The 18,475-nt window shown below is 45.0% G+C and overlaps 1 protein-coding gene across 1 annotated transcript in view; it reads right to left on the bottom strand.

Moving 5' to 3' along the window:
• The window catches only part of cdipt (CDP-diacylglycerol--inositol 3-phosphatidyltransferase (phosphatidylinositol synthase)), a gene marked incomplete at its 3' end in the record, with an annotated part of 66,729 nt that overhangs the window by 40,130 nt on the left and 8,124 nt on the right, over positions 1 to 18,475 (bottom strand). The window contains exon 2 of the mRNA XM_084326195.1: positions 14,738 to 14,872. Within this exon, the coding sequence (XP_084182321.1) occupies positions 14,738 to 14,872 (135 nt within the window). The remainder of the gene's footprint in view (positions 1 to 14,737; positions 14,873 to 18,475) is intronic.

Genomic DNA, 18,475 nt, shown 5'->3' with positions numbered 1-18,475 from the left:
CCCACCTACCAACCTCCTCCAATGTAGTTTCTTCGTCAAATGTATATACTCTCTTTTTTAGACTCTTTTTGTATCACAAACAGTACTGTATTTGTAAATCTGGTATGTCATAAATGTCTAGATGTAGCAGTACTGTCTATCTGTATGTCATGTATGTCATATGTTAAGATTCATTGAAAATGGGGGACCCTGATGATCTAAACGAGACGAAAGTCTTTCTCTGGTCTGCATCCCCTTAACACATTGTCTGCCATGCATTGTGCCCATCCTTATGCCCAGTCTGCCAGTGTTGTAACCCTATGGAGATGTTTACCTTCTTTGCAAGGCTATAACTTTTAAAATATTATAGCTATATCGACATTACTATGGCCCATTCAACATCGGGTATCTATCGTTCCGGATGTGGGAACGTTATATTTTTTCATTCATACATTGTCGTGTTACTACCGTCGAGAATATAAGTATGTTTTTAAGGTTTTCTGCAGTAATTCCTAAAACGCGAGTTATAGGCCCCGACGCATATGACAGATTATCGATTGGCGTTTCTTTCCTATACACGCTATATTAAAAAATTCAAATGTATATGATCGGTATTAGGGATGCCCCGATCACGTTTTTTGCCGATACCGATCACCGATCGTCTATGAGCCATATCGGCCGATACCGATAGTGATCGTTTTTGGTTTTATACAAAAAAAGATATATATATATATATAATTTTTTTTTTATAAAATATATATATTATATAATCATACTTGTAGTTGTATTATCTGCGAGACATCGCCACCACGCAACAAGTCAAAATGCTCGCTATCTGCAAACAGCTCCACTGTCTGTGTGTACTCGAGTAGCCTCCAGCTACAGCCAGGATTCTCCGGCGCTGCAGCTGGACCCTATATGTATACTCTGCTTTGGTCAAATCACATTCAGCATGCCCTCATGCGATGCAAGCCCGGGGCTCGAATATGCATCGAATCAATGTTATAAGACATTGATATCAGGAGCTATCTGTAGCTACTGCTAGCCGGCTAGATAACGTTAACACAATGGCGCCCGACCACGGAGATCTCCGTGTTTCGATTCCACCCGTTGTGGACAGAAGCACGGATATATCCGTGGCAAGTTGTTTTGGCTTTTATTCCATTTTAATAACCTATTCAAGGTCGCCGAGATGCACTGCAGATGTACCCTACTCTTTGAATTGGAGAAAGTGCAATACCGGCCAGATCCTCTTAGGGGCGCTATCGCGATAATAGAGTGTTCCCTGTGGCAGAAGTATACTTTTTTTTTTTGGATCTCTAATGTAGTTTTCTACTCATCTGAAGCGATAGCTATTGTCTGTTGCACAGGATACGTTTTGAATTGCAATAAGGGGATTTATCATCAGCCAATGGACATATCGATCTACCAGATGGCGATAACGGGGAAATGCAACGTGAGCTAACGTTGGCTACCGAGCTAACGGAGGTATCATGCACTAGACTATTGCTGGAGCATTTGTTGATATCAGCAGCTATCAGTAGCTAGCCAGCTAGATAACGTTAGACAATGCATCATGTATTAAACTAAAAGTGAATAGTTGACTGGGTTATTTAGTTTAAACAGTAACGTTAGCTAGGTAGCTAACGTTAGCTCACGGATGTCTCATGCACTAGAGCAGACTATTGCCGGAGGCAATAGGAGCCTCTGTGTTGACACGGGTAAGGGAGGGGCAGGGGAGGAGGAGGAGGGGGAGGGGCAGGGGAGGAGGAGGAGGGGGAGGGGCAGGGGAGGAGGAGGGGGAGGGGCCGTGCGCTGCAGCTCTGTGTGTCTGAGAGAGAAGTCAGCGAGTGAGATCGGTTTTCACGATCGGCGAAAATAAAGCATTATCGGAATTCACCAATCTCATATTTATACTGAATATCGGCCGATACCGATCGCTGGCCGATCGATCGGGGCATCCCTAATCGGTATACATTATGCCTCATCATGCGTGAAGGAAAGGGGGGGGGGGGGCGGGGGGTCTACAGAACAGCTGCTTCACTACGGAGTAAAGTGGGCTCACAGCTGGCTCTGTACACAGGACTACAACACCAGAGACACTGTGTAGTCCTCCAACACGGAGACGCTCCAGCTTCCTGCTTTACACACCACTACAACGAGGAGCGTCGCAGACAACGCCAGTCAGAGGTTGCAACTCCTACCAAACACACAAGTAGTCTTCTTTGTCTTTTTTAGGGGGAGATAGCAGGTCAACAGTAGATCTTTAGGGGGAGATAGCAGGTCAACAGTAGATCTTTAGGGGGAGATAGCAGGTCAACAGTAGATCTTTAGGGGGAGATAGCAGGTCAACAGTAGATCTTTAGGGGGAGATAGCAGGTCAACAGTAGATCTTTAGGGGGAGATAGCAGGTCAACAGTAGATCTTTAGGGGGAGATAGCAGGTCAACAGTAGATCTTTAGGGGGAGATAGCAGGTCAACAGTAGATCTTTAGGGGGAGATAGCAGGTCAACAGTAGATCTTTAGGGGGAGACAGCAGGTCAACAGTAGATCTTTAGGGGGAGATAGCAGGTCAACAGTAGATCTTTAGGGGGAGATAGCAGGTCAACAGTAGATCTTTAGGGGGAGATAGCAGGTCAACAGTAGATCTTTAGGGGGAGATAGCAGGTCAACAGTAGATCTTTAGGGGGAGACAGCAGGTCAACAGTAGATCTTTAGGGGGAGATAGCAGGTCAACAGTAGATGATCTTTAGGGGGAGATAGCAGGTCAACAGTAGATGATCTTTAGGGAGAGATAGCAGGTCAACAGTAGATGATCTTTAGGGGGAGATAGCAGGTCAATAGTAGATGATCTTTAGGGGGAGATAGCAGGTCAACAGTAGATGATCTTTAGGGGGAGATAGCAGGTCAACAGTAGATGATCTTTAGGGGGAGATAGCAGGTCAATAGTAGATCTTTAGGGGGAGATAGCAGGTCAATAGTAGATCTTTAGGGGGAGATAGCAGGTCAACAGTAGATCTTTAGGGGGAGATAGCAGGTCAACAGTAGATCTTTAGGGGGAGATAGCAGGTCAACAGTAGATCTTTAGGGGGAGATAGCAGGTCAACAGTAGATCTTTAGGGGGAGATAGCAGGTCAACAGTAGATCTTTAGGGGGAGATAGCAGGTCAACAGTAGATCTTTAGGGGGAGATAGCAGGTCAACAGTAGATCTTTAGGAGGAGATAGCAGGTCAACAGTAGATGATCTTTAGGGGGAGATAGCAGGTCAACAGTAGATCTTTAGGAGGAGATAGCAGGTCAACAGTAGATCTTTAGGGGGAGATAGCAGGTCAACAGTAGATCTTTAGGAGGAGATAGCAGGTCAACAGTAGATCTTTAGGGGGAGATAGCAGGTCAACAGTAGATCTTTAGGGGGAGATAGCAGGTCAACAGTAGATCTTTAGGGGGAGATAGCAGGTCAACAGTAGATCTTTAGGAGGAGACAGCAGGTCAACAGTAGATCTTTAGGGGGAGATAGCAGGTCAACAGTAGATCTTTAGGGGGAGATAGCAGGTCAACAGTAGATCTTTAGGGGGAGATAGCAGGTCAACAGTAGATCTTTAGGGGGAGATAGCAGGTCAACAGTAGATCTTTAGGGGGAGATAGCAGGTCAACAGTAGATCTTTAGGAGGAGATAGCAGGTCAACAGTAGATCTTTAGGGGGAGATAGCAGGTCAACAGTAGATCTTTAGGGGGAGATAGCAGGTCAACAGTAGATCTTTAGGGGGAGATAGCAGGTCAACAGTAGATCTTTAGGGGGAGATAGCAGGTCAACAATAGATCTTTAGGAGGAGATAGCAGGTCAACAGTAGATCTTTAGGGGGAGATAGCAGGTCAACAGTAGATCTTTAGGGGGAGATAGCAGGTCAACAGTAGATCTTTAGGAGGAGATAGCAGGTCAACAGTAGATGATCTTTAGGGGGAGATAGCAGGTCAACAGTAGATGATCTTTAGGGGGAGATAGCAGGTCAACAGTAGATGATCTTTAGGAGGAGATGGCAGGTCAACAGTAGATGATCTTTAGGAGGAGATAGCAGGTCAACAGTAGATGATCTTTAGGGGGAGATAGCAGGTCAACAGTAGATGATCTTTAGGGGGAGATAGCAGGTCAACAGTAGATCTTTAGGGGGAGATAGCAGGTCAACAGTAGATCTTTAGGGGGAGATAGCAGGTCAACAGTAGATGATCTTTAGGGGGAGATAGCAGGTCAACAGTAGATCTTTAGGAGGAGATAGCAGGTCAACAGTAGATCTTTAGGGGGAGATAGCAGGTCAACAGTAGATCTTTAGGGGGAGATAGCAGGTCAACAGTAGATCTTTAGGGGGAGACAGCAGGTCAACAGTAGATCTTTAGGGGGAGATAGCAGGTCAACAGTAGATCTTTAGGGGGAGATAGCAGGTCAACAGTAGATCTTTAGGGGGAGATAGCAGGTCAACAGTAGATCTTTAGGGGGAGATAGCAGGTCAACAGTAGATCTTTAGGAGGAGACAGCAGGTCAACAATAGATCTTTAGGAGGAGATAGCAGGTCAACAGTAGATGATCTTTAGGGGGAGATAGCAGGTCAACAGTAGATGATCTTTAGGGGGAGATAGCAGGTCAACAGTAGATGATCTTTAGGGGGAGATAGCAGGTCAACAGTAGATCTTTAGGGGGAGATAGCAGGTCAACAGTAGATCTTTAGGGGGAGATAGCAGGTCAACAGTAGATCTTTAGGAGGAGACAGCAGGTCAACAGTAGATCTTTAGGGGGAGATAGCAGGTCAACAGTAGATCTTTAGGAGGAGACAGCAGGTCAACAGTAGATCTTTAGGGGGAGATAGCAGGTCAACAGTAGATCTTTAGGGGGAGACAGCAGGTCAACAGTAGATCTTTAGGGGGAGATAGCAGGTCAACAGTAGATCTTTAGGGGGAGATAGCAGGTCAACAGTAGATCTTTAGGAGGAGATAGCAGGTCAACAGTAGATCTTTAGGGGGAGATAGCAGGTCAACAGTAGATCTTTAGGGGGAGATAGCAGGTCAACAGTAGATGATCTTTAGGGGGAGATAGCAGGTCAACAGTAGATCTTTAGGAGGAGATAGCAGGTCAACAGTAGATCTTTAGGGGGAGATAGCAGGTCAACAGTAGATCTTTAGGGGGAGATAGCAGGTCAACAGTAGATCTTTAGGGGGAGATAGCAGGTCAACAGTAGATGATCTTTAGGGGGAGATAGCAGGTCAACAGTAGATCTTTAGGGGGAGATAGCAGGTCAACAGTAGATGATCTTTAGGAGGAGATAGCAGGTCAACAGTAGATCTTTAGGGGGAGATAGCAGGTCAACAGTAGATGATCTTTAGGGGGAGATAGCAGGTCAACAGTAGATCTTTAGGGGGAGACAGCAGGTCAACAGTAGATCTTTAGGGGGAGATAACAGGTCAACAGTAGATGATCTTTACGGGGAGATAGCAGGTCAACAGTAGATCTTTAGGGGGAGACAGCAGGTCAACAGTAGATCTTTAGGGGGAGATAGCAGGTCAACAGTAGATCTTTAGGGGGAGATAGCAGGTCAACAGTAGATCTTTAGGGGGAGACAGCAGGTCAACAGTAGATCTTTAGGGGGAGATAGCAGGTCAACAGTAGATCTTTAGGGGGAGATGGCAGGTCAACAGTAGATCTTTAGGAGGAGATAGCAGGTCAACAGTAGATCTTTAGGAGGAGACAGCAGGTCAACAGTAGATCTTTAGGGGGAGATAGCAGGTCAACAGTAGATCTTTAGGGGGAGATAGCAGGTCAACAGTAGATCTTTAGGAGGAGATAGCAGGTCAACAGTAGATCTTTAGGGGGAGATAGCAGGTCAACAGTAGATCTTTAGGGGGAGATAGCAGGTCAACAGTAGATCTTTAGGAGGAGATAGCAGGTCAACAGTAGATCTTTAGGGGGAGATAGCAGGTCAACAGTAGATCTTTAGGGGGAGATAGCAGGTCAACAGTAGATCTTTAGGGGGAGATAGCAGGTCAACAGTAGATGATCTTTAGGGGGAGATAGCAGGTCAACAGTAGATCTTTAGGGGGAGATAGCAGGTCAACAGTAGATCTTTAGGGGGAGATAGCAGGTCAACAGTAGATGATCTTTAGGGGGAGATAGCAGGTCAACAGTAGATCTTTAGGAGGAGATAGCAGGTCAACAGTAGATCTTTAGGGGGAGATAGCAGGTCAACAGTAGATGATCTTTAGGGGGAGACAGCAGGTCAACAGTAGATCTTTAGGGGGAGATAGCAGGTCAACAGTAGATCTTTAGGAGGAGATAGCAGGTCAACAGTAGATCTTTAGGGGGAGATAGCAGGTCAACAGTAGATGATCTTTAGGGGGAGATAGCAGGTCAACAGTAGATCTTTAGGGGGAGATAGCAGGTCAACAGTAGATCTTTAGGGGGAGATAGCAGGTCAACAGTAGATCTTTAGGGGGAGATAGCAGGTCAACAGTAGATCTTTAGGGGGAGACAGCAGGTCAACAGTAGATCTTTAGGGGGAGATAGCAGGTCAACAGTAGATCTTTAGGGGGAGATAGCAGGTCAACAGTAGATCTTTAGGGGGAGATAGCAGGTCAACAGTAGATCTTTAGGGGGAGATAGCAGGTCAACAGTAGATCTTTAGGGGGAGATAGCAGGTCAACAGTAGATCTTTAGGAGGAGATAGCTGGTCAACAGTAGATCTTTAGGGGGAGACAGCAGGTCAACAGTAGATCTTTAGGGGGAGATAGCAGGTCAACAGTAGATCTTTAGGGGGAGATAGCAGGTCAACAGTAGATCTTTAGGAGGAGATAGCAGGTCAACAGTAGATCTTTAGGGGGAGATAGCAGGTCAACAGTAGATCTTTAGGGGGAGATAGCAGGTCAACAGTAGATCTTTAGGGGGAGATAGCAGGTCAACAGTAGATGATCTTTAGGAGGAGATAACAGGTCAACAGTAGATGATCTTTAGGGGGAGATAGCAGGTCAACAGTAGATCTTTAGGAGGAGATAGCAGGTCAACAGTAGATCTTTAGGGGGAGATAGCAGGTCAACAGTAGATCTTTAGGGGGAGATAGCAGGTCAACAGTAGATGATCTTTAGGAGGAGATAGCAGGTCAACAGTAGATGATCTTTAGGGGGAGATAACAGGTCAACAGTAGATGATCTTTAGGGGGAGATAGCAGGTCAACAGTAGATCTTTAGGGGGAGACAGCAGGTCAACAGTAGATCTTTAGGGGGAGATAGCAGGTAAACAGTAGATCTTTAGGGGGAGATAGCAGGTCAACAGTAGATCTTTAGGAGGAGATAGCAGGTCAACAGTAGATCTTTAGGGGGAGATAGCAGGTCAACAGTAGATCTTTAGGGGGAGATAGCAGGTAAACAGTAGATCTTTAGGGGGAGACAGCAGGTCAACAGTAGATCTTTAGGGGGAGATAGCAGGTCAACAGTAGATCTTTAGGGGGAGATAGCAGGTCAACAGTAGATCTTTAGGGGGAGATAGCAGGTCAACAGTAGATCTTTAGGGGGAGATAGCAGGTAAACAGTAGATCTTTAGGGGGAGATAGCAGGTCAACAGTAGATCTTTAGGGGGAGATAGCAGGTCAACAGTAGATCTTTAGGGGGAGATAGCAGGTCAACAGTAGATCTTTAGGGGGAGATAGCAGGTCAACAGTAGATGATCTTTAGGGGAGATAGCAGGTCAACAGTAGATCTTTAGGAGGAGATAGCAGGTCAACAGTAGATCTTTAGGGGGAGACAGCAGGTCAACAGTAGATCTTTAGGGGGAGATAGCAGGTCAACAGTAGATCTTTAGGAGGAGATAGCAGGTCAACAGTAGATCTTTAGGGGGAGATAGCAGGTCAACAGTAGATCTTTAGGGGGAGATAGCAGGTCAACAGTAGATGATCTTTAGGAGGAGATAGCAGGTCAACAGTAGATCTTTAGGGGGAGACAGCAGGTCAACAGTAGATCTTTAGGGGGAGATAGCAGGTCAACAGTAGATCTTTAGGGGGAGATAGCAGGTCAACAGTAGATCTTTAGGAGGAGACAGCAGGTCAACAGTAGATCTTTAGGGGGAGATAGCAGGTCAACAGTAGATCTTTAGGAGGAGATAGCAGGTCAACAGTAGATCTTTAGGAGGAGACAGCAGGTCAACAGTAGATCTTTAGGGGGAGATAGCAGGTCAACAGTAGATCTTTAGGGGGAGATAGCAGGTCAACAGTAGATCTTTAGGGGGAGATAGCAGGTCAACAGTAGATCTTTAGGGGGAGATAGCAGGTCAACAGTAGATCTTTAGGGGGAGATAGCAGGTCAACAGTAGATCTTTAGGGGGAGATAGCAGGTCAACAGTAGATCTTTAGGGGGAGATAGCAGGTCAACAGTAGATCTTTAGGAGGAGATAGCAGGTCAACAGTAGATCTTTAGGGGGAGATAGCAGGTCAACAGTAGATGATCTTTAGGGGGAGATAGCAGGTCAACAGTAGATCTTTAGGGGGAGATAGCAGGTCAACAGTAGATGATCTTTAGGGGGAGATAGCAGGTCAACAGTAGATGATCTTTAGGGGGAGATAGCAGGTCAACAGTAGATCTTTAGGGGGAGATAGCAGGTCAACAGTAGATCTTTAGGGGGAGATAGCAGGTCAACAGTAGATCTTTAGGGGGAGACAGCAGGTCAACAGTAGATGATCTTTAGGGGGAGATAGCAGGTCAACAGTAGATCTTTAGGGGGAGATAGCAGGTCAACAGTAGATCTTTAGGGGGAGATAGCAGGTCAACAGTAGATCTTTAGGGGGAGATAGCAGGTCAACAGTAGATCTTTAGGGGGAGATAGCAGGTCAACAGTAGATCTTTAGGGGGAGACAGCAGGTCAACAGTAGATCTTTAGGGGGAGATAGCAGGTCAACAGTAGATCTTTAGGGGGAGATAGCAGGTCAACAGTAGATCTTTAGGAGGAGATAGCAGGTCAACAGTAGATTTTTAGGGGGAGACAGCAGGTCAACAGTAGATGATCTTTAGGGGGAGATAGCAGGTCAACAGTAGATCTTTAGGGGGAGATAGCAGGTCAACAGTAGATGATCTTTAGGGGGAGATAGCAGGTCAACAGTAGATCTTTAGGGGGAGATAGCAGGTCAACAGTAGATCTTTAGGGGGAGATAGCAGGTCAACAGTAGATCTTTAGGGGGAGATAGCAGGTCAACAGTAGATCTTTAGGAGGAGATAGCAGGTCAACAATAGATGATCTTTAGGGGGAGATAGCAGGTCAACAGTAGATCTTTAGGGGGAGATAGCAGGTCAACAGTAGATGATCTTTAGGGGGAGATAGCAGGTCAACAGTAGATCTTTAGGGGGAGATAGCAGGTCAACAGTAGATGATCTTTAGGGGGAGATAGCAGGTCAACAGTAGATCTTTAGGGGGAGATAGCAGGTCAACAGTAGATCTTTAGGGGGAGATAGCAGGTCAACAGTAGATCTTTAGGGGGAGATAGCAGGTCAACAGTAGATGATCTTTAGGGGGAGATAGCAGGTCAACAGTAGATGATCTTTAGGGGGAGATAGCAGGTCAACAGTAGATCTTTAGGGGGAGATAGCAGGTCAACAGTAGATGATCTTTAGGGGGAGATAGCAGGTCAACAGTAGATGATCTTTAGGAGGAGACAGCAGGTCAACAGTAGATCTTTAGGAGGAGACAGCAGGTCAACAGTAGATCTTTAGGAGGAGATAGCAGGTCAACAGTAGATCTTTAGGGGGAGATAGCAGGTCAACAGTAGATCTTTAGGAGGAGATAGCAGGTCAACAGTAGATCTTTAGGGGGAGATAGCAGGTCAACAGTAGATGATCTTTAGGGGGAGATAGCAGGTCAACAGTAGATCTTTAGGAGGAGATAGCAGGTCAACAGTAGATCTTTAGGGGGAGATAGCAGGTCAACAGTAGATCTTTAGGGAGAGATAGCAGGTCAACAGTAGATCTTTAGGGAGAGACAGCAGGTCAACAGTAGATCTTTAGGAGGAGACAGCAGGTCAACAGTAGATCTTTAGGGGGAGATAGCAGGTCAACAGTAGATGATCTTTAGGGGGAGATAGCAGGTCAACAGTAGATGATCTTTAGGGGGAGATAGCAGGTCAACAGTAGATCTTTAGGGGGAGATAGCAGGTCAACAGTAGATGATCTTTAGGGGGAGATAGCAGGTCAACAGTAGATCTTTAGGAGGAGACAGCAGGTCAACAGTAGATCTTTAGGAGGAGACAGCAGGTCAACAGTAGATCTTTAGGGGGAGATAGCAGGTCAACAGTAGATCTTTAGGGGGAGATAGCAGGTCAACAGTAGATCTTTAGGGGGAGATAGCAGGTCAACAGTAGATCTTTAGGGGGAGATAGCAGGTCAACAGTAGATCTTTAGGGGGAGATAGCAGGTCAACAGTAGATCTTTAGGGGGAGATAGCAGGTCAACAGTAGATCTTTAGGGGGAGATAGCAGGTCAACAGTAGATGATCTTTAGGGGGAGATAGCAGGTCAACAGTAGATCTTTAGGGGGAGATAGCAGGTCAACAGTAGATCTTTAGGGGGAGATAGCAGGTCAACAGTAGATCTTTAGGGGAGACAGCAGGTCAACAGTAGATGATCTTTAGGGGGAGATAGCAGGTCAACAGTAGATCTTTAGGGGGAGATAGCAGGTCAACAGTAGATGATCTTTAGGGGGAGATAGCAGGTCAACAGTAGATGATCTTTAGGGGGAGATAGCAGATCAACAGTAGATCTTTAGGGGGAGATAGCAGGTCAACAGTAGATCTTTAGGGGGAGATAGCAGGTCAACAGTAGATGATCTTTAGGGGGAGATAGCAGGTCAACAGTAGATCTTTAGGGGGAGATAGCAGGTCAACAGTAGATCTTTAGGAGGAGACAGCAGGTCAACAGTAGATGATCTTTAGGGGGAGATAGCAGGTCAACAGTAGATCTTTAGGAGGAGACAGCAGGTCAACAGTAGATGATCTTTAGGAGGAGATAGCTGGTCAACAGTAGATCTTTAGGGGGAGATAGCAGGTCAACAGTAGATCTTTAGGAGGAGATAGCAGGTCAACAGTAGATCTTTAGGGGGAGATAGCAGGTCAACAGTAGATCTTTAGGGGGAGATAGCAGGTCAACAGTAGATCTTTAGGGGGAGATAGCAGGTCAACAGTAGATCTTTAGGGGGAGATAGCAGGTCAACAGTAGATCTTTAGGGGGAGATAGCAGGTCAACAGTAGATCTTTAGGGGGAGACAGCAGGTCAACAGTAGATCTTTAGGGGGAGATAGCAGGTCAACAGTAGATCTTTAGGGGGAGATAGCAGGTCAACAGTAGATCTTTAGGGGGAGATAGCAGGTCAACAGTAGATGATCTTTAGGGGGAGATAGCAGGTCAACAGTAGATGATCTTTAGGGGGAGATAGCAAGTCAACAGTAGATCTTTAGGGGGAGATAGCAGGTCAACAGTAGATGATCTTTAGGGGGAGATAGCAGGTCAACAGTAGATGATCTTTAGGGGGAGATAGCAAGTCAACAGTAGATCTTTAGGGGGAGATAGCAGGTCAACAGTAGATGATCTTTAGGGGGAGATAGCAGGTCAACAGTAGATGATCTTTAGGGGGAGATAGCAAGTCAACAGTAGATCTTTAGGGGGAGATAGCAGGTCAACAGTAGATGATCTTTAGGGGAGATAGCAGGTCAACAGTAGATGATCTTTAGGGGGAGATAGCAGGTCAACAGTAGATGATCTTTAGGGGGAGATAGCAGGTCAACAGTAGATGATCTTTAGGGGGAGATAGCAGGTCAACAGTAGATGATCTTTAGGGGGAGATAGCAGGTCAACAGTAGATGATCTTTAGGGGGAGATAGCAAGTCAACAGTAGATCTTTAGGGGGAGATAGCAGGTCAACAGTAGATCTTTAGGAGGAGATAGCAGGTCAACAGTAAGTCCAACAGTAGATCTTTAGGGGAGATAGCAGGTCAACAGTAGATCTTTAGGAGGAGAAACAGTAGATCTTTAGGGGGAGATAGCAGGTCAACAGTAGATCTTTAGGGGGAGTAGCAGGTCAACAGTAGATCTTTAGGGGGAGATAGCAGGTCAACAGTAGATCTTTAGGGGGAGATAGCAGGTCAACAGTAGATGATCTTTAGGGGGAGATAGCAGGTCAACAGTAGATCTTTAGGGGGAGATAGCAGGTCAACAGTAGATCTTTAGGGGAGATAGCAGGTCAACAGTAGATCTTTAGGAGGAGATAGCAGGTCAACAGTAGATGATCTTTAGGGGGAGATAGCAGGTCAACAGTAGATGATCTTTAGGGGGAGATAGCAGATCAACAGTAGATCTTTAGGGGGAGATAGCAGGTCAACAGTAGATCTTTAGGGGGAGATAGCAGGTCAACAGTAGATCTTTAGGGGGAGATAGCAGGTCAACAGTAGATCTTTAGGGGGAGATAGCAGGTCAACAGTAGATCTTTAGGGGGAGATAGCAGGTCAACAGTAGATCTTTAGGGGGAGATAGCAGGTCAACAGTAGATCTTTAGGGGGAGATAGCAGGTCAACAGTAGATCTTTAGGGGGAGATAGCAGGTCAACAGTAGATATTTAGGGGGAGATAGCAGGTCAACAGTAGATGATCTTTAGGGGGAGATAGCAGGTCAACAGTAGATCTTTAGGGGAGATAGCAGGTCAACAGTAGATCTTTAGGGGGAGATAGCAGGTCAACAGTAGATCTTTAGGGGAGATAGCAGGTCAACAGTAGATCTTTAGGGGGAGATAGCAGGTCAACAGTAGATCTTTAGGGGGAGATAGCAGGTCAACAGTAGATGATCTTTAGGGGGAGATAGCAGGTCAACAGTAGATGATCTTTAGGGGGAGATAGCAGGTCAACAGTAGATCTTTAGGGGGAGACAGCAGGTCAACAGTAGATCTTTAGGGGGAGATAGCAGGTCAACAGTAGATCTTTAGGGGGAGATAGCAGGTCAACAGTAGATGATCTTTAGGGGGAGATAGCAGGTCAACAGTAGATCTTTAGGGGGAGACAGCAGGTCAACAGTAGATGATCTTTAGGGGGAGATAGCAGGTCAACAGTAGATCTTTAGGGGGAGACAGCAGGTCAACAGTAGATGATCTTTAGGGGGAGATAGCAGGTCAACAGTAGATCTTTAGGAGGAGATAGCAGGTCAACAGTAGATCTTTAGGGGGAGATAGCAGGTCAACAGTAGATCTTTAGGGGGAGACAGCAGGTCAACAGTAGATGATCTTTAGGGGGAGATAGCAGGTCAACAGTAGATCTTTAGGGGGAGATAGCAGGTCAACAGTAGATCTTTAGGGGGAGATAGCAGGTCAACAGTAGATCTTTAGGGGGAGATAGCAGGTCAACAGTAGATCTTTAGGGGGAGATAGCAGGTCAACAGTAGATCTTTAGGGGGAGATAGCAGGTCAACAGTAGATCTTTAGGGGGAGATAGCAGGTCAACAGTAGATGATCTTTAGGGGGAGATAGCAGGTCAACAGTAGATCTTTAGGGGGAGATAGCAGGTCAACAGTAGATCTTTAGGGGGAGATAGCAGGTCAACAGTAGATCTTTAGGGGGAGATAGCAGGTCAACAGTAGATCTTTAGGGGGAGATAGCAGGTCAACAGTAGATCTTTAGGAGGAGATAGCAGGTCAACAGTAGATCTTTAGGAGGAGATAGCAGGTCAACAGTAGATCTTTAGGGGGAGATAGCAGGTCAACAGTAGATCTTTAGGGGGAGATAGCAGGTCAATAGTAGATCTTTAGGGGGAGATAGCAGGTCAACAGTAGATCTTTAGGGGGAGATAGCAGGTCAACAGTAGATCTTTAGGGGGAGATAGCAGGTCAACAGTAGATCTTTAGGGGGAGATAGCAGGTCAACAGTAGATATTTAGGGGGAGATAGCAGGTCAACAGTAGATGATCTTTAGGGGGAGATAGCAGGTCAACAGTAGATGATCTTTAGGAGGAGATAGCAGGTCAACAGTAGATGATATTTAGGGGGAGATAGCAGGTCAACAGTAGATCTTTACGGGGAGATAGCAGGTCAACAGTAGATGATCTTTAGGGGGAGATAGCAGGTCAACAGTAGATGACCTTTATATATAATTTATAATAAAATTATAGTGCTAAAAGACATTTCTAAAATACATTTCTTCCCCCAATCCCACCCCAGAACCTCTCAGGACCGAACACCCCGATCTCGCTTGCTCCTGCTAGATCATGGACTTTACTCTCTCAGCTGCCGACGCCCACAAACTAATGTTAGATTCTTTGACTGCAATTACACCGAGCTGTGGAGATCTCTAAATACATTAACATCTAGGAATGTTAAAGCCCAATTCATTAGTGTAAGTTTGTTGGGTTGTTTCCATCTCATAGCTGTCCATTTTCTGGCTGCTGTAACTCTAGTCATACATCTGTAACAAACACTGTGTTTTGCTTAGGCACCCATTACAATGCTTCCATATTATATATATGCTTCTATCATAATGTTCTAAGCCTGTATACTCTCTAAACTTACGTAAAATGTCTGACCATGTTCATCAATTCTGGTCAAAATGGTCAAATGGTGCACCTGATCTGTGTAACAAATGGTATCAACTCAAAAATCACATGGCAGGATGAATACACACCTGAGGGACAGACGGATGTGATCGTGTACGGAATAACAAAATCAAGTGTATAACATGTATCTCCTGCACACTCTCCCTCTCATACGTACATTGGTTAAGTGCGCGGGCGGCGTGGCCGTCGAAGGCGTCCAGGAGGGCACTGAGCAGGTAGCAGAAGATGGCCGTCGCGGGGCAACATGGCATCAGGAACAAGGACAGCAGTGCCAACACGATGCGGGCATAACCTGAGCGTGCAGAGAGAGAGAGAGAGGGGAGGGGAGGTTAACCCTTTCACTGCGACACGACAAAGGGTTAACCCTTTCACTACAGGACAGGTTAACCCTTTACCGTCACACTACAGAGACAGTTAACCGTCTGTGGTGTGGCAGTGAAAGGGTTAACAACATACAGCTAAAAGCTACTCAGCTACATTCTACAGCTTCCTTTCATTAAAACTCTGTTAAGCCTGAAACAGTGCACCTGGGTGTGTGTGGTTGTTGTTAGTGATGTGTAATGGTCAGAGAATGTGCTGTGAGTTAATTAAGTGCTTTTCACCCTTCAGCTTTCAATGTCTGTTATTGTTTGAACTTACTGTATGTGTTTTGAGCGTGTATCAAACTGTTATTAGAAGAAAAACAAAAACCGGATGGGATTTTTACAGGTTTTTAGTGAAGTAGACACTGCAATTGACGACCATCAATTTAGATTTATCAATCAACTGTAAATCTTGAACTTGGAACTATTATGCAACTGCAATCAAGTTTGTGAACCATGGCCTTTTAGATTGGCTCCTTTTTTTTTTTTAAACTTTGGCCATTCCCCTGGCTCTTTTATGTGTTTATCACATTTATACTGGTCAAGGATGACCGACAGAAACAGGCTGAAAGGGTTCAGATGGGGGGGAAGACACTCTGGGAAAGGCACGGCTGCAGTCGGGATTCGAACTCGCTAAGCCCCAGATCCGTGACGAGCACGGTTGTCCACGGCGCTGAAATAGCGCTCGCGGTACGTGGTGAGCTACTGGAGCTCCCCCAGATTGGCTCCTTTTTACTCACTTTTTTTCTTCCTTGTCCTTGTGCTAAGATAGGCTAGCTGCTCCCTACTGCTTCCAGTCTTTGTGCTAAGATAGGCTAGCTGCTCCCTACTAGAAAAATCGATACATATCGATTCTGAATATTTAAAACGGTTTCGATACTCATTTCCCGAAATATCGATATTTAATTATTCATAAAAAAAAATTGTATAAGGAAGTTGCATTGTTCATTTCAATACCTGTAAGTCCACACACACAGACACATGTGCATTCAGTTAAGTAAGTCGGAATATGACTAATACAAACAGTTCAGTTTGTCAGGTACATGCAACACAGATTACAGTGTTTACATCTGTCTGCTTGAGAAAATACCATGTTCTGCAATAAAAATGATTGAAGTGAGATGAACAGTTATTTTTAAATGTGTGATCTAAAGATAAACAAAGGGTTTTAAAAGTGTTATATTTATCTTCTCTTATAGTACCAGAGAGAAGCCGAGGAGAATCAACCAGCAACAAAAGCAAAAATGTATTTAAAAAAAAAAAAAAAAAAAACATTTTAAGATTAAACCTTTTTCCCTGTGGTATCGAAAATGGTATCAAATATCGATACTTTTCAAGGTATCGTATCGAAGTTCGAAATTCCAGTATTGTGACAACACTACTCCCTACTTTGATTGAATGAATGAATAAATGAAAACTTTATTAACAGATCTTTATTACAGATTGCAACTTGTTCCTGTTTGCGGACGACTCAGCCCTGCTGGTTGAAAAAACCCTCAGCTCGGAACTAGGGAAAATCTGCATCTGGCTCGCTGATAACAAACTATCATTACACATGGGCAAAACAGAGTCCATTCTCTTCGGTTCAAATAACAAACTCAGCAAAACAGACGGCTTCTCAGTTACAGTGGGTGACAATATTGTCACAAGGAAAGAAGATATTACCTACCTGGGTTCCATCCTAGAGGCTAATCTTTCCTGTGACAAAATGGCATCCAATGTAATAAAAAAGGTCAACCAACGAACTCGATTCTTGTACCGGATCTCCTCTCTGGTAAACAAGAATACCCTGAAGACTCTGGCAGGAGCACTCATTCAAGGGTACTACGACTATGCTTGCACCTCATGGTACCAAAGCACTTGGGGAGGGGAGGAGAAAGAATGTATATTAATGGGAGATTTTAATACTGATGATGTCACAAATCCCTCTGTTCCAACCCACAAAGCTTATACCAATTTCTGTAAACAGTTCAGTCTGAAGCAATTGATCTCAGAGCACACTCGGGTAACTGATGTATCCAAGACTACTATTGATTTAATCCTAGTTACAGACAAAGTGAACATCCCCAGGAGGGGGGTCATAGAGTATGGGGTCAGTGACCACTATCTCATTTATTGTTCGAGGAAGGTGCAGAGAAAGGTTTTTACTGGTCATAACTATCTTTGCCATAGGGCTGGGCGATATGGCCAAAAACGTTATCGCGATAAAATAATTTTCATATAACTCGATATCGATAATTATCGTTGATATAATGTCTGTCAAGTTTAATTAACTTATTATGCCCAGCGCCGATGGACGGGCTATTAATAGACCTTGTTTTTCTGCTGCGAATGTCTCGAGAGTCGAGTTGATGTCGTCATCAGTCCGCGCACGTTAGCAGTTAGCCAGAGCGAGCAGTGTATCCCATGACAAAGTACTAAATATCCCTAAAATACTCTGTTCCGCCCCAATACATTGCAACGACGTCCAGTCCACCGTATACCACACACTACTATAACCGTGGCATCAGAATTCACGCCACACACATACTCGGCACGTATATAAAATAGCGCCGTGCAAGCTAATTATCCTAGCCAGCCATATTGCCAATGTACTAAATAATATATCCCTAAAATACTCTGTTCCGCCCCAATACATTGCAACGACGTCCAGTCCACCGTATACCACACACTACTATAACCGTGGCATCAGAATTCACGCCACACACATACTCAGCACGTTCACACACTTCAGGTTTACCAAAATAAGCTGGTAAGGGTGGTAATGGGTCTTGGCCCTCGCACCCACATAGGGAGGAGTCACTTCCAGGAGCTAAACTGGCTTCCTGTGGAGGCCAGAGTTACCCAGCTCAGACTGAACATAGTGCACAATATTATAAACAAAAGGTCCCCTAGATACCTCCAGAACTACTTCACCCCGGTCAACGAATCCCACAACCACAGAACTAGAGCAAGCATAGCAAACCTGAAGCCTGCTTCTTTCCGATCCAAACTGGGCCAGTGCTCCCTTACTTTCTCTGGAGCCCACGATTGGAACAAGCTGCCTATCCCCATCAAGCAGAGCTCGAGCCTCCACAGCTTCAAGAGAAGCGTCAGGAAGTGGCTCATGGACAGAATAGAGGAATAGCCCCCTATAGTTTGAATGGGTTTCCAATCAGTTATTAGTTATTGTGGGGTGGGTCAATGACGTGACGCCTATTTTTTCTGTCCCACTGAATTTCTTACCTTAAAAAAAACATTAAAATTCATAAAAAGATTACATGTATCTCTAATACCTTCCCCATATACAGACCCACTCTAACTCCTCCAAACATTCGAGTTATTGGTAATTTTTCTGCCATCTGAAGTGTCAAATGTCCATGTGGGGCGACCGTCCAGCATTGACTTCTATTTGGACAACCGGCTTAAAATCACTTTAAATCTATTTAAATATTTCCCTTGCCCTATTTGGCATAATTTCAAACATGTTTTGCAGTCATTGACAAAATTATGAAGCATTTGCACATATACTTCCATCATAATATACAAACGAA

The sequence above is a fragment of the Notolepis coatsorum genome (assembly GCF_963971535.1).
Source record: "Notolepis coatsorum genome assembly, chromosome: 12".
NCBI lineage: Eukaryota > Metazoa > Chordata > Actinopteri > Aulopiformes > Paralepididae > Notolepis > Notolepis coatsorum.
Note: the sequence above shows the minus strand (reverse complement) of the source record. Positions and strands in the feature narration are given on the sequence as shown.